Source organism: Hypanus sabinus, chromosome 6, assembly GCF_030144855.1.
Source record: "Hypanus sabinus isolate sHypSab1 chromosome 6, sHypSab1.hap1, whole genome shotgun sequence".
In the NCBI taxonomy this organism is placed as follows: domain Eukaryota; kingdom Metazoa; phylum Chordata; class Chondrichthyes; order Myliobatiformes; family Dasyatidae; genus Hypanus; species Hypanus sabinus.
Window position 1 is genome coordinate 23,494,924 of NC_082711.1, and position 24,655 is coordinate 23,519,578.

A 24,655-nucleotide genomic window follows, 5' to 3' on the forward strand; every position below is an offset into this window, starting at 1 on the left:
GTCCCCGCACCTCCCCCTTTACCACCATTCCGGGCCCCAGACAGTCTTTCCAGGTGAGGCAACACTTCACCTGCGAGTCTGCTGGAGTTGTCTATTGCATCCGGTGCTCCCGGTGCGGCGGCCTCTACATCAGTGAGACCCGACAGATTGGGGGACCGCTTCGTCGAGCACAACAGACAGGACCTCCCGGTTGCCACCCACTTCAACTCCTCCTCTCATTCCCATCCTGATATGTCCATACATGGCCTCCTCTACTGCCATGATGAGGCCAAACTCAGGTTGTAGGAGCAACACCTCATCTACCGTCTGGGTAGCCTCCAGCCTGGTAGTACGAACATTGAATTCTCCAATTTCTGGTAATTCCCTCCCCCGTCCCCTATCCCAGGTCCCTCTCTGCCTCTCTCCCCTTTCAACTTTCTGTTTCTTTATCTCTACAGTTCTTTCATGCTTTTCCCCTCCCCCTCCCCTTTTATCTTTCCTCTGATTGGTTCTCCACCTGGCGCCTCTAGGCCCTACCCCCTCCCCTATCTCTATTACTGGGCTTCGGTCCTGTCTTCCCCCCATTCCTGATGAAGAGAAACTACAAATATGCAAATCATTCAAAAAATTTACACTAATGCAAATATTTGATCTTTTTGACACTAGTCAGGTCCTAATGAGCATTGCACTCAAGTAATGAAACTAGAAAGTAATGAATGCTGAAGTTGATCTTCCCCAATTCAGACAATTCTTTCCAATTTCATCAAAGGTTAGCCCTTTATGCAAATAGAAAAGGTAACTAATTAAATGAAATTGTGAATTGCAAGATGGAACAGATGCCCAGAAATCAGGGATTCAAAGCAGTTTGAAATTTTTTCCAATATTAATTAAGTAATTATTACCTTCAAGTTTGAAAATAATTGCTTAATTAACATAAGTGAGATAAAATATGATATGAAATATTTGGATCAAACTTAACACATACCAAATGTAACTGCATCATTTGCTCCTTCTAACATAGGAATGATGCAAGTAATGGAGCCTGGTAATGGCAGCAAACTGAACTCAGTCAGAGGTAGGCAGGGTCATAAAGAGAGCATTGGCCTTCATAAGTCAGAGCATTGAGTACAGAAGTTGAATGTTATGTTTTGAAGTTTTAAAAGAAGTTGGAGAGGCCAAATTTGGAGTATTGAGTGCAATTCTGATCACCTGCCTACAGAGAAGGTACTGACAAGCTTGAAAGAGTGCAGAGAAATTGATAAGGATGTCGCTGGGACTTGAGGCCCGGAGTTATAGGGAAAGTTTGAATAGGTTAGCACTTTATTCAGTGGAGTGCAGGAGAATGAGGGGAGATGTTATAGGGATATACAAAATTATGTGATGTATAGATTGATTGGAAGAACTTCACACAGACAACACCAGAGATCAGGATAATGGACCCAGAAGAAGGTACTGGCAAACCACTTTTAAAGAAAAATTTTCCAAGAACGATCATGGTCATGGATAAGACCATAATTACCCACATTAATATGACATGGCAGATAATGAGGATAATGATTGATAGGTCAATGCTTGCTGTTTTTTCCGATCAGGTTGAGTAAAGACGAGAACTAGAGGTCATGGGTTGAGAATTAAAGGTGAAATATTTAAGGGGAATCTGAGAAAAAACTTCTTCAACTGGAGGGCAGTGTGAATATAGAATGAGCTACAGTGGAAGAGTTAGATACAGGTTTAATTGCAACATTTAAGAGAAGTCTGGATAGGTGTATGGATGGAATAAGTACTGAGATCTATGGTCCACAGGTAAGCTGATAGGACTAAGCAGATAATATTTCAGCATGGACACGATGGGAAGGATCTGTTTCTGGGTTGTAGTGCTCTATGACCATTATCTTAACCTCTGGTGCTGTCTGTGTGAAGTTTGACATATTCTTCATGAGTTTCCCCCGAGGGCTCTCCACCCCAAAGACATGTCTAGTGGTAGGCGGCAGAGTTGATGGGAATGTGAGAGAATGAAATGATATTTGTGTAATTTCAGTGCAAGTGGAGACTTGATGGTCAACATGGACAGAGTGTGTGCTATACAACTTTATGATTCTACTCTTTAAATGAGGGGATGAGGTGTTAACCCAAAGCCCCAGTCTGACCTCTGTTAAATTGTTCTTGTAAGAAGAGCAGGAACCTTGGCCAATATTCCTCAACCAACATTAGTGAAGCAGATGATCTGATTTGTATTGTGTTGGTTTATGAAATGTAGTGGTTGTTAAATCGTCTGCGGTTTGAACAGTGCATTATTCATTATGCCTTTAAATATTTTTGTGATCTTTTGCCATTCTTTTTTTCCCATTCCCCATTCTGTTTCCACTCTTACCCCTTCTCTTTTTAGCACCTCCCTGTGGTGCTCCTCCTGCTGTTTCTTCCATGGTCCACTCTCCTCTCCTGTCAGTTTCCTTCTTTTCCAGCTCCTTATCTTTTCATCTAGTCACCTCCCAGCTTCTCACTTCATCCCCACTCCTCCACTCCCTTCCCCTCATCTGGTCTCACCTATCACCTGCCAACATGTAGTCCTTACCCTCCCCTTACCTTATTTTAGTTTCTTCCCCTTTCCTTTCCAGTCCTGATAGAAGGTCTTGTCCTGAAACATCAACTGTTTATTCCTCCACAGATGCTGCCTGAACTGCTAAGTTCCTTCAGTAGTTTCTTTATGCTACTGTGATCTTGAAAACTTTATAAATGCAAGACTTTCTACTGCCCAGGGTAGCCAAAGCTGATGTTGCATCATTAACTATGTTCTGTTTCATCATTTGTGTACTTTGTTCTGAAAGTGGCAGTGTGAAATCCCAGTGACCTACAAATCATTTCCATTTCCTTTTGTTTGTTCACAGATACCGAGCTGCTGTATCGTACCTGGGATGGAAACCTGGAAAGACTGAATGTGGAAACCATGGCCACAACACTTCTGATGACAAACCGGAAATTTGTAAGCATTTCTTTGCCCCATTTTATTCATAAGAGCAAAGTTGCACCATATGGTCAGATGCCTCATTGTTTCCTTGCCCTCCATTACCCATTGTATTGGCCTTCACGCTCACTCGCTGGGTCCCTTCCTTCCACTGTTCCCATCTGCCCCCCATATCTCCTTTACTTGGTTCACTGCTCCATATTCCATTCACAAAGTCTTTCAGCCTATCTGATTCATGCCAACCTGTTTTTCTGCCTAGTCCCATCTACCCACACCTGGACCATAGCCTTCCATTACCCTTTCATCTATGTACCGTACCTATCCAAACTTATCTTAGATGTTACAATTAAACTCACAATTCTGCTGGCAACTCATTCCACAATCACACCCCTACCCCAAAGAATGAAGAAGTTCCCCTTAAGGATTTCACCTTTCAGCATATCTAGTTACTATGATGCGGTACTATGCAAAAGTTTTATGCACATATATATAGCTAGGCTGGCTAAGACTTTTGCACAGTATTCTAGTAATTTTATGTATTGCACTGTACTGCTGCCTCAAAAAGACATGCAAATATCATGATCTAAGTGAGTGACGATAAACCTGATTCTGATATGGGTCTGTATTGTAGACTGAGAGTAGGAAGGGGGCAAGGGAAGCAAAATCATTGTTGGGAAAAGGGGAAGGGAGAGGAGACGGGGCAAGAAGCACCAAAGAGACATTCTGTAATGATCAATAAATCAATTGTTTAGAATCAAGAGACCTTGTCCTAGTGTCTCAGGGCTGGGTGAGTTGGCACCCACACCTGGCACTTCTCTACCACCTGTCCCACACCCCTCCCATGGATTCCACCCTCGCTATTCCCACCACTTTTGCTCCCACCAGATTTACAAACTCACTCTCCGCTCCACATTGACAGATACAGTACTGCGCAAAAGCCTTAGGCATCCTAGCTGTATATATGTGCCTAAGACGTTTGCATAGTACTGTATATCTATATCTATATATATATATATATAAAAAACACTTTTCTAAGAAATTCCATCATCTTCAGCCCTTTGTTCTCCTCTCATCACCTCTGCAGCAATTTCCCCCTTTTCCCTCCTCCATCTGCCAATCGGACTTTCTCCCCTGGATCCACCTGTCACTTGCCAGCCATTACCCTACCCTTTCCCCTCACCACAGTATAATGCTTCTCCCCTCTACTTTTCTAGTCCAAATGAAGGGTCTTCACCCAAAACATCAACTGTCCATGCCCCTCAACAGGCAGCGTCTGACCCGTTGATTTCATCCAGTAGCTCATCTTTTGCCTCAAAGTTAATTTCGGGACCTTCCACAACAAACCAATTTAGACTTTCACAAAATACCAACAAGTAACTGCTGGTAGATAATTAACCATATAAGTATTACAGCACGGAAACAAGCCATCTCGGCCCTTCTAGTCTGTGCCGAACGCTTACTCTCATAATTAGTGCATATGTTTTAAAATGTGAATTGCGTCTGTTGAATCCAGATGTTCAGTGTGTTCTGCATGTGGGAATAATGGAAAACCAATTCAGGTATAAGGGAAAACTACACTTCTCCATCACTCCTGCTGATGTCTTAGAGATTTTCAATTTTGTTGTGAAGTACATGCGACAGTCATAATTGAACAATCTTGATCCAAGGCATTGACTGTCCATTTCTCTTTGTACATGCGGCCTGACCCATTAGCTTCCTCCAGCATCTTGTTTATTGCTATTAGATCTGCAGTGCCTTGTGGCCCCATGATTCAGCTGTCTGGATCCTAAGATAAGTAAGGTACAAGGCCACTAATTGTCTAGAAGTTCACAGTAGGGTGGCTCTTTGAGCAGAGCATCTGCCCACAGCTCTGGCTGAATCCTGACCTTATAGCATGGTCTGTATAGAGCTACCATATTCTCCTTCTGACCACAACAGAAATGGCCCACTGACTGACTGTTGTATTTATTGACCGTTGTTAATTGCCCACCAGTCTGTAGGTGAGTGGCTGGATCTGTGAGGAGGTTAATGGGAAGGTTAAGCAACACACACAAACTGCTGGTGGAACGCAGCAGGCCAGGCAGCATCTATAGGAAGAAGTACAGTCAATGTTTCGGGCAGAGAGCCTTTGTCAGGATCCTTCGGGAATGTTCATAGGATTGGGTGCAGAGCAAGTTAGTGGGTATTGGATTGCTGAGTAATAGGCTGAATAACCTCCGGTGTTGTAAGGAGGTATGGAAATTCACCACTGGTCAATGGTGCTATCATATAAAAATCAGGTTTAATTATCCTTCAAACCAAACATGGATACAGGTGAATGAAACAGCATTGCTCCGGGGCCAAGGTGGATAACATACATTCAAAATACCAAGAGAGAGAAAAAAATATACATCGTTATGAAAGAAAATACACGTATAGTCCAAGTCCCTGAACAGCATGTAAATTGATGGTACAGCTCCTGGCAATCCAGCCTGTCATTCCATTGGTCAAACACTAAAGGGAAGTTCTGACAGGAGAGGCCAGCTCCCAGCCGAGCAGGGCTGCCATGCTACTCCACCTCCAGTTAGCAGCAGGCAAGCCTGCGGCTTGAGGCCTAGGTCTCACTGCATCTGAGGCCATGCTGCTGCCTCTTCACCTGTTTACCACCAAACAAGGGAAACAGACCTGCTGTATGTTACAATGTCCAACAAGATCTTGCAATCGCAAAAGAAACGTCCAAGGCGCTCACTCTCAGTTACGATGTCCGCTGCTGTTGTGCACCAACTCTGATGCCTTCGAGTAGCAGGCAGCAGTACAGTTTGCACCCAGGTCAGCTCCTCCGAACATTCTCCGGCCAAATGCTGGCTTCTCCTTCTCCTGCCTGTCTGCCAGCTTTTCTTTCTCCAACCCATCCATCAGCTTCTCCATCTCCTTCGACGCTCTAGCCGGCTGCTAGATCACTGATGCAGTAGACCTGCTGTACCCATTGTTCTTGGAGTCCAGTATAATCATAAAAAACACACTTTAAAAAGAAAAGTGTACCTTTGGTTAGCCTCTGAGAGGCCATTGCATTCGAATGCGCACCATCTTACCGAAGTTTAAGGGGTCAACCCATGAGGCAATGGTCAGCATTGTGACCTCAGGACTTCAGGTTCAGAGTTGCCTGTGTGAAGTTTGCTCATTCTCTCTGCCACTCCATAGGATCCCCCAAGGTACCCTACCTCCCCCCCCCCCCCACCAACCACATATCCTAAAGTTATACTGACTGGTTCATTGGCTGCATTAAATTACCACCTTTGGGTGTCAGGGTGGAGATGCATCTCTACCAAAGGAGGTGTAAGGTGCTCCTTCCCTCCGCTAGCCCGCAGGTCACCCTTGGGCAAGAAGTAACACCTGCTTGGTTCCCTGTTTAGGGTCACCTGAAGCCATGGGAGAAGATGGTCATATGAGCAGCTGGTGCATATCACAAATCCTGGTTGTTTGACCACTGACTCCAGGCAGACAATCTCTGAAAAGTATTGATATTGACTGGAATCATCCACCTTCTAAGGACACTGCCCAAAAGAAGGCAATGGCAACCTGCTTCTGTAGAAAAATTTGCCAAGAACAATCATGGTAGACCAAAATCACCCATGTTGTATAGACACAGCCCGCAATGATGATGTTGATGACTTTGTCTCCTTACTGTGGAGAGGCAGCAAAAGAACCAAAGGGCTGACCAGGCAATACAGCACCTATAACGGTACCTCCAAGGAGCAGGGCTACAGGGAAATACAGATAGGATTGCCTTACTAGGAGCTGGTAGGGTCCAAGGGGTCAAGTGGCCTCCTTTCATAGGGCATAGAACATTACAGCACAGAGCAGACCCTTCAGCCCATTATGTTCTGCTGACCCTTTAACCTACTCCTGGATCAATGTAATCTTCCCTCCTACATAGCCCTCCATATTTCCTATCATCCATGTGTCTAAGAGTTGTTAAATGCCCCTGAAACATCTGCCTGTACCACCACCCTGGCACAGCATTGCATGCACCCACCACTCTCTGAGTAAGAAAAAAATACCTCTGACATCTTCCTTATACTTTCCAGCAACCATCTTTAAATTATTCCTCGTCATATTAGTTGGTTCACATTTCATATCCAAGTAATTTGTAGTTCGTTTCTGCACCTCATTCTGGTGTCTCCTATGGCCCTAGAGGTGAACAGAGTACAGAAGAGTGATGCTTCTTGCAGTGCAAGTAATCCCAAAATGCCACTGGGCAGGGGTTTCCCAGATTTTCAACCAGCAGCAATGGAGTTGGGACACTGTTTTGCCAAATCAGGCCCAGTGAGTTGGAAAGGAAATTCTCTTGCTGCTATCATCCTTCTACTTGGGTCTCAACCAAAAATGTCACTTATCCTTTTTCCTCGTGCTGCTTGACCTGCTGAGTTCCTCCAACACTTTGCATTTTGCTCCAGATTCTAGTTTCTGTAGACGCTCTTTGTCCCCAGGGAAATTTATTCTTCATGTTTTCACATTGATCATCACTGAAACTGAGCCTGTTCAGTTTTCATGCCTTACTCTGACTGCATAAGACTGAAGGCAAGATTGGATTTTCTGATGATAAATGCTAGCATTGTGGAACGTTGAACTGTTCACGGAGTGATACCCCACCACATTCAAAGCTTATATTTGAATTGCATTAAAAGAACTGAGCAATTGTGATTCAAATTAGATTAGATTCTCTTTATTTGGCACATGTAAATTTCTACAGGTGCACTGTGGAGAGCGTTCTAACTGGCTGCATTGGGGGTTGGAGGGCTATTGCATAGGATCGAAATAATCTGCAGGGAGTTGGAAATTTAGTTACCTCCATCATAGGCACTAGCGTCTGTAGTATCCAGGACATCTTCAAGGAGCAATACCTCAAAAAGGCGGCAGCTATCATTGAGGACCCCCACCACCCAGGACATGCCTTGTTCTCATTGCTACCATTAGGAGGGAGATACAGTGGCCTGAAGGCACACACTCAGCGATTCAGGAACAGCTTCTTCCCCTCCGCCATCCAATTTCTGTATGGACTTTGAACCCATGAACACTACCTCACTATTTCTGTTTTTGCACTACTTATTTAATTTATCTATTCATATACTGTAATTCACTCCATAATGGTGAAGTGTGGCCCGGGAGGAGCAGACACGAGTTGGATCAATCTTCATCTGACACCTAGTCCTCTGCTGTTCCAGCATGGGTGGCCCTTCAAGCACACAAGCCTTCACAGGACATCGATGAGGTGCCTGACAAACCCCAGCCTGCCCCAACCAAGGACGTCCTCCACCTGGTCCAATATGCCCTCTCACCAAGATCAGAGATGGCTTTGCTGTGGTCCATCGATGCAGCCACGAGCTGGAGGAATGGCTTGACAAAAACCAATGAGAATTGTGAAGAGGAAAGCACCTGCCATACGATTTGCAATTCACTGATTTGTTTTCTTTTATTATTTATTGCATTGTATTCATGCCACAAAGACAACAAATTTCATGACACTAACCCAGGCAACTTTAGAATGTGGGCGGAAGCTGGAGTACCCAAAGGAGGCCAACGCAGTCATGGGGTGAACATACAAACTCCTTATAGACAGCAGCGGGATTTGAACCTGGGTCGTTAGCACTGTAAAGCATTACACTACCGCACTGCCCTTTCAGGACTGATGAAGGGTGTCAGCCCAAAACATTGAACGTTTATTCCTCACTACCTGATTTGCTGAGTTCCTCCAGCATTTTCTGTGTGTTGTTCAAGATTTCCAGCATCAGCAGAACCTATTGTGTTAAATCCCACAAGACTAGATACTCCAGTTTTGCTGCATTGCTGTTTGTGGCATCTTGCTGTATTTTTCCATTCACAGCAGAGACTACTCTTCATTACCCTGAATACATTTTTAAGATGATACAAAGTAGTCTAAATTGCCTCTGGGCCCCTTATCTAAGATGAGATGTGCTGGCATTGGAGAGGATCCAGAGGAAGTTCACAAGAATGATCCAGGAATGAAAGGGTTAATGTATGAGGATCATTTGATGGCTTGGGGTCTGCACTCACTGGATTTAGAAGAACATGGGAGGGGATGGGGGTATCTCATTGAAACCTATCAAATATTGAAAGGCCTAGATAGAGTGGACTTGGAGAGGATGTTTCCTATAGTGGGAGAGTCCAGGACCAGAGTGCAAAGCCTCAGAATAGAAGGGTGTCCCTTTGGAACAGAGATGCGGAGGAATTTCTGAAGACAAATGGTCGTGACTCTGTGGAATTCATTATCACAGATGGCAATGGAGGCCAAGTCGTTGGGTACATTTAAAGCAGACTTTGATATGGTCTTGATTAATAAGGGTGTCAAAGGCATTAAGGGGAGAAGGCAGGAGAATGGGGTTGAGAGGAATAACAGATCAGCCATCATGGAATGGCAGAGCAGACTCAATGGGCTGAATGGCCTAATTCTGCTGCTTTATTCTATGGTCTAATATATTCTTGCAGAATCTTTACAAAGAACCAGACGCATGGTGCATTTTAGGAATAGTGCCATAGTGTACTGGAATACAGAAATGATAAAGGTTTCACATTCAGTCTGTGTCAGAGTACTGAGTGTAATTTTAACCATGCTACAATTGGCCTGAAAATCATAGCAAGGACACAGCATAGATTCAGCAGGATGTTGCCAGAGGTGGGATACTGTTTCAAGGAGAGATTAGAGAGATTTTATTATTGGCTAATGGAAGGAAAACAGTAGATTTTACAGAGCTTTATTCACTTATAAGCAGTTTTGATAGATCATTATCCCAGATGAGCTCTCATTGATTTGATATTGTAACTAAGAAACTACACAGTAGGTTGAAAAAGAAATGTATCGCAGGGTTGAATTTTTATTCAGTTTTTCATCTTTGCACATGATAAGGAAAAATTGGCAGATATTTGATGAAAACTAGTATTTGGAACACAATTAAGCTGGCAGGAAAATAGGCTGTATTGAGTTCTAGTCTTGAAATTGTTGCTAACTCCAGCAAAATATTGTAATCAGATCTCAGATGACAGTTTGGGATGTGATCACCACATACCCAGAAAGACAAAAAGGCAATCTCAGGGCATTGCGCTATATGCTTCAAGGAAGATTAAAAATTAGCTTTATTTGTCACATATATATTTGAACAGACATGTTGTTTGCATCAAATCGGATCACCACGGATTGCACTGAAGGGAGACTGCAAGTTTCATCACGCTTTCTGTGCAAACGTAGCATGCCCACAACTCACTCGCCTGAATCATATGTCTTTGGAATGTGGGAGGAAACCAGAGCACCCAGAGGAAACCCATGCTATCATGGGGAGAAAATACAAACTCCTTACAGACAATGATGGGAATTGAACCCCAACTGGTGATTGCTCTGTGCTTAAAGCAATGCACTAACCTCTCCACTACCATAAAACAGGTCATTCTCCCCACTATGTCCATGCTGGCAAACAAGTATTCATCTTGGACAATCAAATAAACTGAGTTCTCAGCAGCTGCTCAACATTACTAATGGGCATCCCAATAAGGTTGGATGTGATTTCTTTGCCAATAGTTTAACAAATTGCTATCCCTTTTAACAAGTTCTCTCTATCTTCATGGTAGCAGAAGAAACATTCTTTAATTTGTTCCTTGCAGGTGCATCATCTTAATTTGCTTTGAAGTTGGAGAAGTTTAAGTCATGTCAGGTTGATTGCCATGTATGCAAGTACAGTTCGGTACCAATAAGGAGAAACACTGGCTGGTAACAGCATCACAGATGTGTAAATTCAGGCAATGCTCAACACATAAATTATACATGACAGTGAAGGAAAAAGTTTGCAAAATAAGAGCACGTCAAAACTCGCAGCAGAATGTTTGGGGTAGGGGAGCAGCCCAAGACAGGTGTAAGGTAGTGCAAGAGGTAGTCTATATTGTTCTGTTGCTGACGTTGAGGAGGTCAGCTCAGGTCTTGAGGTTTAGAGTCATAAAGTACAGTACAGAAACAGTTCTTTAGCCCATCTAGTCCATGCCAAACCAATTAGCCTTCATACTCACATTAACATCCTCCGTGACCATAACTCTCTATACCCTACCATCCATGTACATATCTCTTAAACATTGAAATCGCGCTTGCATGCACCACTTGTGCCGACAGCTTGTTCCATACTCTCATGACCCTGAGTAAAGAAATTTCCTCAAGTTCCTTGTAAACTTTTCACCTTTCACCCTTAACCTATAACCTCTAGCTGTAGTCCCACCAACCTCAGTGGGAAAAGCCTGCTTGCATATACCCCTCATAATTTTTCTGTACCTCTATCAAATTTCCTCTCAATCTTCGAAATTCCTTGATTTTCTTCCAAGGAATCAAGTCCTAACCTAATCTTTCATTATAAGTCAGGGCCTCCAGACCCAGCAACATTCTCGAAAGCTTTCTCTGTACACTTGCAACCTTACTTACATCTTTCCTGTAGGTAAATGACCAAAACTGCAGACAATACTGCAAATTCAGCCTCACCAATGTCTTATACAACTTCAACTAACATCCCATCTCCTGTACTCAGTACTTTTATTTATGAAGACCAATGTGCCCAAAGCTTTCTTTATAACCCTATCCACCTGTGATGCCACTTTCAATGAATTATGAACCTGTATTCCTAGATTCCTCAGTGCAGTACCATTTACTGTGTAAGACCTACCCTGGTTGGTCCTACTGAAGTACAACAGCTCTCTCTTTACTGCATTAAATCCCATCAGTTGTTTTTTCCAGCTGATTTAGATCCCTCTGCAAGAAATGATAGCCTTCCTCACTATCTACTATACCCCCAGTCTTGGGGTCATCTGCAACGTTGCTGATCCAGTTAACCACATTATCATCCAGATCACCGATATAGATGATGAACAACGGACCTAGCACTGATCCTTGTTGCACTCCACAGCGAGGCGGGCTGGAGTGACCTATGACCACTCCCTGACTTCTTCCACAAAGGCAATGTCTAATCCGAAATACTACCTCATCTTGGATGCTGACAGACTGAATCTCCTTGACTAACTTCCCATGCGGGACCCTGTAAAGTGCCTTGCTAAAGTCGATGTAGGCAAGATCCACTGCTTTGTCTGCATCTATGCTGACTATCCGTAATCAATCCGTGTCTATCCGAATACTAATATATCCAATCCCTTAGAATAACTTCCAATAACTTTCCCACTACTGATGTCTGGCTCACTGGCCAATAATTTCCTGGCTTATTTTAACGGCCTTTCTTAAACAGCGGAACAACAGTCCTCTGGTGCCTCACCTGTTGCTAAGGATGATTTAAATATTATCTCTGCTATGGCAATTTCTTCATTTGCCTCTACAGGGTCTGAGGGAACACCTTGTCAGGACCTGGGGATGAATCCACCATGATTTGCCTCAGGATGGCAAACACCTCCTCCTCTGTAATCTGTACAGGGTCCGTGAAGATGACACCACTTTGGCTCATTTCTATACACTCTATGTTTGTCTCCCAAGTAAATACAGATGCAAAAATACATTTAAGATATATAACCATATAACAATTACAGCACAAAAACAGACCATCTCGGCCCTTCTAGTCTGTGCCAAGCACTTACACTCAGCTAGTCCCACCGACCTGCACTCAGCCCATAACCCTCCATTCCTTTCCTGTCCGTATACCTATCCAATTTTACTTTAAATGACAATATCAAAATCAAACTTGCCTCTACTTCTACTGGAAGCTCGTTCCACACAGCTACCACTCTCTGAGTAAAGAAATTCCCCCTCGTGTTACCCCTAAACTTTTGCCCCCTAACTCTCAACGTCCTCTAGTTTGAATCTCCCCTACTCTCAATGGAAAAAGCCTATCAACGTCAACTCTATCTATCCCCCTCATAATTTTAAATACCTCTATCAGGTCCCCCCTCTACCTTCTACACTCCAAAGAATAAAGGCCTAACTTGTTCAGCCTTTCTCTGTAACTTAGGTGCTGAAACCTAGGTAACATTCTAGTAAATCTCCTCTGTACTTTCTCTATTTTGTTGACATCCTTCCTATAATTCGGTGACCAGAACTGTACACAATACTCCAAATTTGGCCTTACCAGTGCCTTGTACAATTTTAACATTACATCCCAACTCCTATACTCAGTGCTCTGATTTATAAAGGCCAGCATACCAAAAGCTTTCTTCACCACCCTATCCACATGAGATTCCACCTTCAGGGAACTATGCACCATTATTCCTCAATCTTCCCCCATCTCTGTTGGCTCCACACATAGATTACCATTCTGATCTTCCAGAGGACAAATTTTGTCCCTTGCAATCTTTTAGCTCTTAACATATCTGTTAACATATCCCATAGGATCCTTCTTCACCTTGTCTGCTAGAGCAAACGTCATGCCTTCTTTTAGTCATCCTGATTTCTTTCTTAAGTGTTCTCTTGCATTTCTTTTTTTTTGCATTTCTTATACTCCATAAGCACTTGTTCCTTCTTGCCTTTATCTGCTATGCACCTCCATTTTTTTCTTCACAGGGGTCTCAATATCTCTTGAAAACGGAGGTCCCCTCCACCTGTTATCTTCACCTTTTATTCTGACAGGCACATACCAGCTTTGTCCTATTAAAAATTCACTTGTGAAGTCCTCCCACTTAACACGTGGAAAAGTAGCTGTTCTTGAACCTGGTGTGTGGGACTTTGGAATTCCGTTCTTCCTGCTCAATTGTAGCAGCGGGAAGAGGACATGACTGAGCACCACCTGAAGGTGCTACCAATGGTGGGGAGGGCTGAGCCCAAGATGAACGATGTGGCCATGACTCTCTGCAGCTTCTTGAATCCCTGCAGCCTTCTTCTGCATTGAAATTGCCATACCAAGCCATGATGCAACTGGTTAGGATACTTCCAGCAGACACAAAATACTAGGCGAACTCAGAAAGTCAGGCGGCATCTATGGAAGGGAATAAACAGGTCGAGTCTTTTCATTAGGACTGGAAAGAAAGGAGATAGAAGCTAGAATAAGAAAGGTGGAGTGGGGAAGAGAGTAATGAATACTGGCTAGCAGGTTATAGGTGAGAACAGGACAGGGGGAAGGTGTCTGGGTGGTGGAGATGAAGTAAAAAACTGGGAGGGAAGGGGCGGAAGAGGTTAAGGGCTTTCAACAGTGTATCTGACAATGGTTGTTAGAATATTCCTTGAGATGCCAGATTGTCTGCTTCTAAGAAAGGAAGGTGCTGGCATGCCTTCTTCGTAATTGCATCTTCATGCTGGTTACAAATGAATTGAAAGTAATTTATGTCTCTTTTCAATAGTGAAACAAAAATAAAGTGATACATAATTAAAGACTTTAAATTATTAAAAGGACTTGATAAGATAGCTCCATGAAACCACGATGCAGAATGAGGCAGTCACCTGGAGGTGCTCTGCTCCCCCACCCCAATCAATTTGCTGTGAATTCTGCTTAACTAATACTTCAGAGCTTATCCATTCTCGCTTAATGGTATAAAGGTTTTCTCTCTTCTGATTGCCGCAGGCATTTTTGCAAAACAAGCTTGGGCAGTCTTAATGTAGTTTTTAATGGGTACTGGTCCACGGAATAAAATTTCCAAGAGCAGTGCTAAATTGGCAGTCACAAAGTGACAAGGATAATTGGAGTGGGAATTGGGACTGCCACTTAACTGTAGCACCGGAGTGGTTAGACTTTAGTGTGTTTGCTTGGGATAGTATAAAGAGGTCTTTCTCTTCTATTTACTCATCCTACAGAAGTTGAGAGCACTGAAAAGCAGCATGTGATAATAATGTGAAAGGTACAGGAGCAACTTAATTAGAAGTTGGCTCTTAAATGGTAATTTTAGCACATTGATTAACACATTTGCATCAAATTTTCTTGTCAAAAGTTATGAATTAGTTTATTTTAAGTGTTTGGCACGGAAACAAGGTTGTAATAAATACAAAATGCTGGAGGAACTCAGCAGGGCAGGCAGCATCTACGGAGAGGACAAAAGAGTTGATATTCAGGGCCAAGACCCTTCATCAGATCTTGGCCCGAAAAGTCAACTCTTTTTTTCCCTTTCCAAAGATACTTCCTGGCCTGCTGAGTTTTTCCAGCATTTTCTGTGTGTTTCTCTGGATTTCTAGCATCTTGTGTTTGTAATAAATAGAATAGGAATTAAATCTTTAAAAAATATATCAGTTTGATAACATTTCTGCAATGATGAACCGTACTGTAAAGAAATAACGATGATGATGTAAGAGATTCTGCAGATGCTGAAATCTTGAATAATACACATAAAATTCTGGCAGAATTCAGCAAGAAAGGCAGCATCTATGGAGGAAAATAAACAGTTGACTTTTCATGATGAGATCCTGCTGAAAGTTTCTGATGCCTCTTAAACTCCTCCTGAATATATCTTCTTCCACTATCACCTATGACAATGCATCCAGGCACCTAACACTTTCTATGTTTAAAAAAAATAATACTTGTCCCACTCACTTCCACCGAACTTTTATTTTGTTCAGTGATACAGTGCACAGTCGGCCTTTCTGGCCCTTCGAGCCATGCTGCCCCAGCAACCCCCAACAAACCCAATAAACCTAACCTAATCAGGGGACAATTTACAATGACCTATTAACCTACCAGGTAGGTCTTTGGGCTGTGGGAGGAAACCAGAGTTCCAGGGGAAAACCCATGTATTTCATGAGGAGGATATCCCTGCAGAACGGTGCTGGAAATGAACTCCAAACTCTGGAGCGCCCCAAGTTAAAAAAGCGTCGGACTGGCCACAACACTACCATAGCACCCTGACCTTTCTAACCTCCAAACTACCTCTAGTACTACCTCTATATATAACATTTGACTGGAATACCTCTGGTATTTGACATTCCTACCTAGGGAAAAAAACATTAATTCTGGCTATTTTTTCTAAAAGAATCAGGTCCGAATATCAGTTTGGTAGTTTATGATGTGTATCTCTTTCCTACTCAGAATAGTTATTATTGTGTCTTTGGACTTCAGGAAGCCCAAGTGGTTATTATTTTGTTTTGCTTCTTTATCAGGAATAATATTGTAAATATATCGTTTGATTAAGCGTTCTTTGTTGTTGACATAAGTCATTACAGGTTATATGTATGAAGTACGTGAATGCCATACATCATTGACATGTCTCGCTACAGTAAGAAAAAACTAAGCGATCCCCAGCTCTGTATTTTTCTTTCACTTAGTTTTATATTTTGGAGTTAGAAAAAGTAACAGTGGCAATAAGATTGTTTTAAATGAACCAAATCATTTAAATGAATGTCACGCAGCGAGACATTCGATTTTTTTTTTAGAAAGCACAGCAAGGTGCTTGATTTAGAAAAAAAACATAGCACGTGATCTTCAGAGAGGACAGAGACAATCGATTTAAAAACAGTGCAGAAAATAGATGTATTTCACAGATTCATAAACAGTGAGTATCAAGTGATATTACTCATAAAAAGAAAAGCAGAAGTGGCTGGCTACTTGCCATCTTCAGAAGTTTTCTGATGACTCTGCCATAGTTGGATGCATCAGCAAGGGAGATGAGGCGGAGTACAGGACTACGGTGGGAAACTTTGTCACATGGTGTGAGCAGAATCATCTGCAGCTTAATGTGAAAAAGACTAAGGAGCTGGTGGTGGACCTGAGGAGGGCTAAGGCACCGGTGACCCCTGTTTCCATCCAAGGGGTCAGTGTGGATATGGTGGAGGATTACAAATACCTGGGGATACAAATTGACAATAAACTGGACTGGTCAACGAACACTGAGGCTGTCTACAAGAAAGGTCAGAGCCGTCTCTACTTCCTGATGAGACTGAGGTCCTTTAACATCTGCCGGACGATGCTGAGGATGTTCCACGAGTCTGTGGTGGCCAGTGCTATCATGTTTGCTGTTGTGTGCTGGGGCAGCAGGCTGAGGGTAGCAGACAGCAACAGAATCAACAAAATCATTCGTAAGGCCAGTGATGATGTGGGGGTGGAACTGGACTCTCTGACGGTGGTGTCTGAAAAGAGGATGCTGTCCAAGTTACATGCCATCTTGGACAATGTCTCCCATCCACTCCATAATGTACTGGTTAGGCACAGGAGTATGTTCAGCCAGAGACTCATTCCACCGAGATGTAACACTGAGCGTCATAGGAAGTCATTCCTGCCTGTGGCCATCAAACTTTACAACTCCTCCCTCGGAGTGTCAGACACCCTGAGCCAATAGGCTGGTCCTGGACTTAATTCCACTTGGAATAATTTACTTATTATTATTTAATTATTTGTGGTTTTATATTGCTATATTTCCACACTATTCTTGGTTAGTGTAACTGTAACAAAACCCAATTTCCCTCGGGATCAATAAAGTATGTTTGTCTGTCTGTCTGGAAAGAAAGACACATTCAATTGCACAAAAGATAACTGGCTGATGTATACTGAATGAATTCAGCAGTATTTTGAAGCAAATTAAGTCGCCAATGAGAAACAAGTGCCAGTTTTGAAGAATGCAATAGGTGGAAAAACATACAGTTGGTTTAGAAGTTTAACTTTTTCAACCAAGGAAGCCTAAGTGAGCTTTGCTGATATCATGAAAGTAATGCAAGAACAATTAGAGCCAAAACCATTGTTGAATGCAGAACCATGTAGGTTTCATAAGAAGAATCAAAAGGAAAATTAAAAGGACTCCCTTTCAGCTTGTGTGGCTGAATTGAAGAAGTTGTTTGAGTATTGTCACTTGATGGGTTTAATGATACACTGAGATATCATTTCGTAATGGAATCCAAAAAGAAAACATTCAAAAATGGCTCCAAACTAAAGCACAACTGATATTTAAAAGAGCAATGGAATTACTGTATCAATAGATACAACAGATGGAGTTACAATTGAGTTCCCGCAGTCAGGAATGACAGTGAGTGTGAGCAAAATAGCTTTTTCAAAACCAGCCTGGCCAACCAAATTGTGTTACCAATGTGGCAGGGGCTTGCGTAAAGCAGACCAATGCAGATTTAAAGCTGAAATTTGCAGAAAATACAACAAAGTAGGACACACACGAGGAACATGTTGGGCAGATAAAAATAAATGGAGTGCACAGGGAAGTAAGAAAGAAGTCAAGTGGCAGATTCAAAAAGAGCGCTAATCTGCATTCTGATAAAGATGAGAGTGATACAGGACTAGGTAGCCTTGAGATTTACAAAGTGAAAACTAACCAGAGAAAAGCAAAAGTGAATGGTAAATTAATTAAAATGGAATTGGCCACTGGCGCAGCTGTTTCAGTCATTCTACAAAATGAGTTTGAATAGCATTTCAAAGATACTGAGCCCTGCAGATATTTAATTAAGAACTTACACTGGAAAAAAGATGACTCCTGTGAGAATGACATTGATAACAATGAACAAGCCACATTGAGCTTGTATGTGGTAAAAACAGGAGGGCAGAAATGTGGGCATGTGATTGGCTGAGAGAAATATAACTTAATTGGAGATCCACCCACCATTTGCATGCCGCATCCCTTGCAATAGTGTCAACTGAAAACAAACTAAGAAAGGTATGGATGATGCCAACTGAAAAAAAAACAAAGCATACCAAGGATAAAATAGTGTTAAATGAAAATGCCCTACTGGTTTTACAAAATCCCTCTGGTTTCTATGCCATCCGTGATAAAGTAACCAGTGAGCCTAATCACGTGGAGGCTGAAGGAATTCTTTACGAGCTTGAGTGGAGTCCATGGGCAATGCCAAGGTCTCAGTAACCAAGGAGAATCGGTCTCTCAGCATATGCAGTAATGGGTCTTTCAGCATCTGTGGTGATTTTAAGGTCACTTTCAACCCAGCACTGAAAGTAGATCAACACCCTTTGTTCTAATAGAGGATATCTTTGCAAACCTTTCTGGAGGAAAGACCTAGCTAAGGCCTACTTACAGATGGAGACAGAAGAAGAGTCCAAAATGTTTCTCACCATAAACACTCACCAAGGACTTTATTGCTCTAATAGATGTATTTTTGGAGTAGCATCTGCACCTGCACACCGACTGAAAGCTATGGACCAGGTGCTGCAAAAACTGCCCAGGCACTCAGTGTTACCTGGATGACATCATTGTTGCTGCCAAGGATGACAAGGGAACGTCTCCATAATATTAAGACAGTGCTATATGTATTAGAAGATTATGGGCTCAGAGCATAACACAAGTATGAATTCTTTAAACCAAGCATCACTTACTGTGGTCACACCATTGACGCACAAGAATTGCACAAGTGTGCTGAGAAAATTCAAGCAGTGGTGGATGCCCCAGGGCCAAATAATGTGTCATAGTTGTGGTCCTTCTTTGGATTTGACAAGTGCTGCAACAGGTTCCTACCAACCCAAACTATTGTGCTCCACCACTTGAAATCTTTATTACCCCTTGGCAGGGGTTGCCTTATGCGGTGTTTGAGAGTTGTTATACCATCAAGCTGAGAGTTAAATTGTTGGAGGAGCTTCATGCTGGTCATCTTAGCATGGCCAAAAGGAATGCATTGGCTTGGAGCTTTCGTGTCCTGGGATAGATCAGCAGATCGAGCAGCTTGCCATGCACTGTTCAGGATGCCAATGCATCCAGAAGATGCCAAGAGCAATATCTCTTCATCCTTGAGACTGGCCCTGGCAGAGTGACCATTTCTCTTGTCAGGACAGCTGATATTCAACAAGCGTAAGAAATCATCCAGAGCAATTAAATCTTTAGGCCTGAATGGGACAATTTAAAATTTACTATGCTGTGGATGTCTCTATAGTAATTGAAGTATATTGTATATACACACACACACACACACACACACACACACGCACACACACATCTATGACTAGAGAGAAACACATTACATATTTGAGTTGAGATACATTCTATAGAAACATAGAAAACCTACAGCACAATACAGGCCCTTCAGCCCACAAAGCTGTGCCGAACATGTCCTTACCTGAGAAATTATCTGCCTTCACCACCGTAGCCAGCAGCCCATTCCACACACTCACCACTGTCTGCGTAAAAACCTTACCCCTGACATCTCCTCTGTACCTACTTCCAAGCACCTTAAAAGTTTGCCCTCTTGTGTCAGCCCTGGGAAAAAGCCTCTGACTATCCACACGATCAATGCCTCATTTCTAGCTAAGCAGAGAGAAGTGTTGTGTATTTAATATTTCAGTAATATTGTAACTATTTGCTTAAGCATTTTTTGCTACTTACATAATTCATCAGAGGTTATATGTTAAAATATGTGAATGTCATACGTCATTATGTCATGACACCAAGAGTGCACACCTCACTGAAGGAAAATCTAAACATACATTAGTTATCCCTGGCTCTGTATTTTTCTTTTAGTTAGTTTTATGTTTTGGAGTTACAAAATATAATAGTTTCATACATGTTCCCTCAGGTATAATGTTTTCCACAACTCACCTTATGTACCAGCTAACTCCACACTGTTTTTGCTATGTTGGGTTTCATTACATGCTATTTGTTAATATGGCTATAACTTTCTGTAAAATCGTGACTATCCAGTTCCTACTCATTGCCTACCTAACAATCTAATCTTAAAGATTCACTGGTTTAAGCTGGCCCTCTATAATCTCCAGTATCTCAACAATCCTGCTGCGTTCTAATTGACTGTCCATTCTGAAGCAGGAATTGTTAGTTTCTGTTCCAATTTGCCATCCAGCTTTGACAAATGACTCACCAGATCGCCACACAAGAAATATCTGCTCCTGTCAATCTTCATAACATTTTTGTTCCTGAGATCAATTTCATTCAATATCGTTGTTTCTCAAATACCTCACTAGCAAAGTAATTCTCCTTATGCCTCTACTGTGATCAACAGCAACACCTACCTAAAAATATCAGTTTTAAACTTCTCTGCAGGATTGCATAAACCCAATAATAAAATAATCTTCATCGTTTCTGATGAGATGATATTAGGTTAACTACTTTCTGCAATTAAGTCTGTTATTTATGCAGCCAGGAGCCTTCAAGCTGAGCAATACACATCAGTGTGTATTAGTCTGGCCCTCACAGCCAGTGATCATTATTTCCTATCAATTGAATCTCAAGGCTCTTCTATTAATTATATATTTATTCCAGAAATTCAGACTCAGGTTTATTATCACTGACTTATGTGTCATTAAATTTGTTGCTTAATGGGAGCAGTGCAGTGCATAGACGTAAAAATCACTATGAATTACAAAATAAATATCGAGTGCTCAAAAAAGGAATAATGGAGTCGTGTAATGTCGATGGCTTCATGGACTGCTCAGGAATCTGAAGGTGGAGATGAAGAATTGGTTCCTAAATCACTGCTCTGGTTCTCTGGGCTCTGGTATCCCCTCCCCAATGGTGGTACTGAAATGAGGGCATGTCATAGATGGTGAGGATACTTAGTGATGGATGGTGACTTCTTCAGACAACATCTCCTGAAGGTATCCTTGACGGTGGGGTGGGCTGTGACCATGATGAATGTTTTCTTGTTTTATTACGATGTTCGGACCATAAGGCACAGGAGCAGAATTAGGCCATTCGGTCCATCGAGACTGAATAAATCATGGCTGATTTATTATCCTTCTCAACCCCATTCTCCAGTCTTCTGCTGTAATCTTAGATGCTCTCACTAATTGAGACTCTGTCTACCATTGCTTTAAATATGCCCAATGACTTGGCCTCTACAGCAATGAATTCCACAGATTCATTACCCTCCAGCTAAAGAAAATCCTCCTCATCTCTGTTCTAAATGGATGTCTCTCTCCTCTCAGTTGTGCTTTCTGGTCCTAGACTCTGCCACTATAGGAAACACCCTCTTCACATCCATTCTATCTGGACTTTTCAATATTTAAAAATGCAAACACGAGGAAATCTGCAGATGCTGAAAATCCAAGCAACACACACAAAATGCTGGTGGAACATAGCAGGCCAGGCAGCATCTATAGGGAGAGGCGCTGTCGACGGCCAGTCCTGACAAAGGGTCTCGGCCCGAAATGTCGACAGTGCTTCTTCCTATAGATGCTGCCTTTTCAATATTTGATAGGTTTCAATGAGATCCCCACTCATTGTTCTAAGCTCCAGCAAGTACAGGCCCATAGCCAACAAATGCTCCTCATACTGTAACACCTCCATTCTCAGAACTATTCACATGAACCTCCTCTGGACCCACTCCAATGCCAGCACATCTTTTCTTAGTTAAGAGACCCAAAACTGCTCATAATACTCCGAGTGTGGAGTATAAAATCTCAATACCATATGAACTTCAGTATTACATCTTGCTTTTTATATTCCAGTCCTCTTGGAATAAATGCTAACATTGCAATGTTGAAAGGGTTGGACAGAGTAGATGTGGAAAGGCTGTTTCCCTTGGTGGGTGAGTCCAGGACAAAAGGTCACAGAATTAGAGGGTACCCATTTAAAACAGAGATGAGGAGAAATTTTTTTAGCCAGAGGGTTGTGGATTTATGGAATCCGTTGCCACATACAGCTGCGGAGGGCCAATTATTGAGGGTGTTTAAGGAGGAGATTGAAAGGTATCTAATTAGTCAGGGTATCGAGGGATATGGGAAAAATGCCGGAAATTGGAACTAAATGGGAGAATAGTTTAGCTCATGGTGGAGCGGGGGAGCAGACTTGATGGGCCGAATGGCCTACTTCTGTTCCTTTGTCTTGCGATTTGCCTTACCTATCACTGACTCAACATGCAAGTTGACCTTTTAGGAATCCTGCACGAGATCTCCCAAATCCCTTTGTACCTCTCATTTTTTAAATTTTCTCCCCAGTTAGAAAATAGTCAAAGCCTTTAATCCTTCGACCAAAATGCATGACCATACACTTCCCTACACTGTATTCCATCTGCCACTTCTTTGTCCGTTCTCCCACTCAGTCTAAGACAACCTGCATTTCCACCAATCCTCGTATCATCAATGCCGTCAATTCCGTCATCCAAATCAATGACATGTATTGTGAAAAGAAGCGACCCAAACACTGACCCTTGCGGAACACCACTAGTTACCGGCAGCCAACCAAAAAAGATTGGTTACTACCCTAAAACATTTTAATTTTCTTTTAGATATGACGTAGAGCAGTACAGCACAGGAACAAGCTCTTCAGCCTACAATATCTGTAAAGGGCACGATGCCAAATTAAATTAAATCCTTTCAGCTAGCATGGGATTCATAATCCTTCCATTCCCTGTACATTGATGTGCCTGTCTGAAAGCCGTTTAAATAGGAACCTGCTTCCACCATTACTCCTGGCAATCCATTCCAGGCATCCACCATTCTCTGTGCAAGATCTTGCCCTACACGCGTCCTTTAAACTTTTCACCTCTCACCTTAGATGCATGTTCTGTAGTATTTCATACTTCTAACCAGGAAAAAGATTCTGCCTACCCTATCGATGCCTTTCACAATGTTATAATTTTATAATGCAGTCTACTGAGGTGGTGTCAAACATTTTCCAGTGAATATGGGATATGGGCCACTAGTTTAAAGGGATCATGGAAAATTCATCCCGGTGAGCCACATGAATTTTCAAACAATGAGATATTGAATTATCAGAGTTTTTTTTCCTGAACTCAAAGCCCTTACTATAAATGACAACATTTTTTCCTAATTATTTGCAGTTAATATATACAGTCCTGTTATGATTCATCCACTGGGGTATCCAGACTAGATAAAGGGAGATTAGTGCATCGGTTGGGACAGCCCAGAAGAAAAAGGACACAACCTCATCGTTCTAACTAGTGGTGGTGCCAAGTAGTATTTATTCTGGAAATCTAGAATACTGTCATGTTATTAAAGCTGTTGAGGCTGGAGGTTAATTGAGAACATTTAAAAATTTGAATGTTATTAGGAGAAGATTTAATAATCAAAGCAACAAAATTGGATTAAGATACAGATGCCAGGACCCAAAGCTGCTTTATGTGGGTGCATTAAAAGACAAGGAATCAAGACAGAAGCATGTATTATATATAGCCATACACGTGCTAAGCTATGAAAATTTTAACAAAACTAAATCAAACTACTGGAAAAGCATAATAAGTCAGGCAGTATCTGTGGAAAAAGACAGATTTAGTATTTTGGTCTGCAATTCTTTTTGTCAGAACCGGGAAGGAGAGTAATTCAAGTTAGTTTTCAGTGGGAGGGATGTGCAGAACAAAGGGAATTTATATGATAGGATGAGTTGAACTGGCCCAGTTGAACATGAGGTTTTTGGTCTATTTGATGAATGATATTAAAGAGATCAAGGAATGGTAGTTTGGAGGGACAATGAATAGAGTATAGAGCAGAACGACGTTGATAAGGCCATTCAGCCCACAATATTGTGCTGATTTTGATGCAAATTTATACTAAATAACCTCCTGCTGTGTATAATCCATATCCCTCCATTCCCTTCATATTCATGTTCCTATCTAAAAACCCCATAATCTCTAACAAACTGCCCACATCCACCATTACTCCTGGTAATCCTTTCCAGGCACCTACCACTATCTACATAAGAGACTTTCTCCTCCCATGAACCTTTAAACTTTCCCCCTGTCACCCTAACAGCATGACCTCTGGTGACCTTACCTTGGGAAAAGATTGTGACTGACTACCAGATCAATACTGTTCATAATTTTTAATATCTCCAGCAGATCTCCCCTCAGCCTCCAACATTCCTGAAAGAACAAGTCAGATCCATTCAACCTTTCCTTTTTGCTCATTTCCCTTTTCA

The 24,655-nt window shown here is 42.1% G+C and overlaps 1 protein-coding gene across 4 annotated transcripts in view; it reads left to right on the forward strand.

Annotated features, from left to right (window-relative positions):
* dpp6a (dipeptidyl-peptidase 6a) overlaps positions 1 to 24,655 on the forward strand; it is a 642,400-nt gene that overhangs the window by 340,162 nt on the left and 277,583 nt on the right. For all 4 annotated transcript variants that reach the window (XM_059971851.1, XM_059971852.1, XM_059971853.1 and 1 more), the window contains exon 4: positions 2,865 to 2,959. In XM_059971851.1, the coding sequence (XP_059827834.1) occupies positions 2,865 to 2,959 (95 nt within the window). The remainder of the gene's footprint in view (positions 1 to 2,864; positions 2,960 to 24,655) is intronic.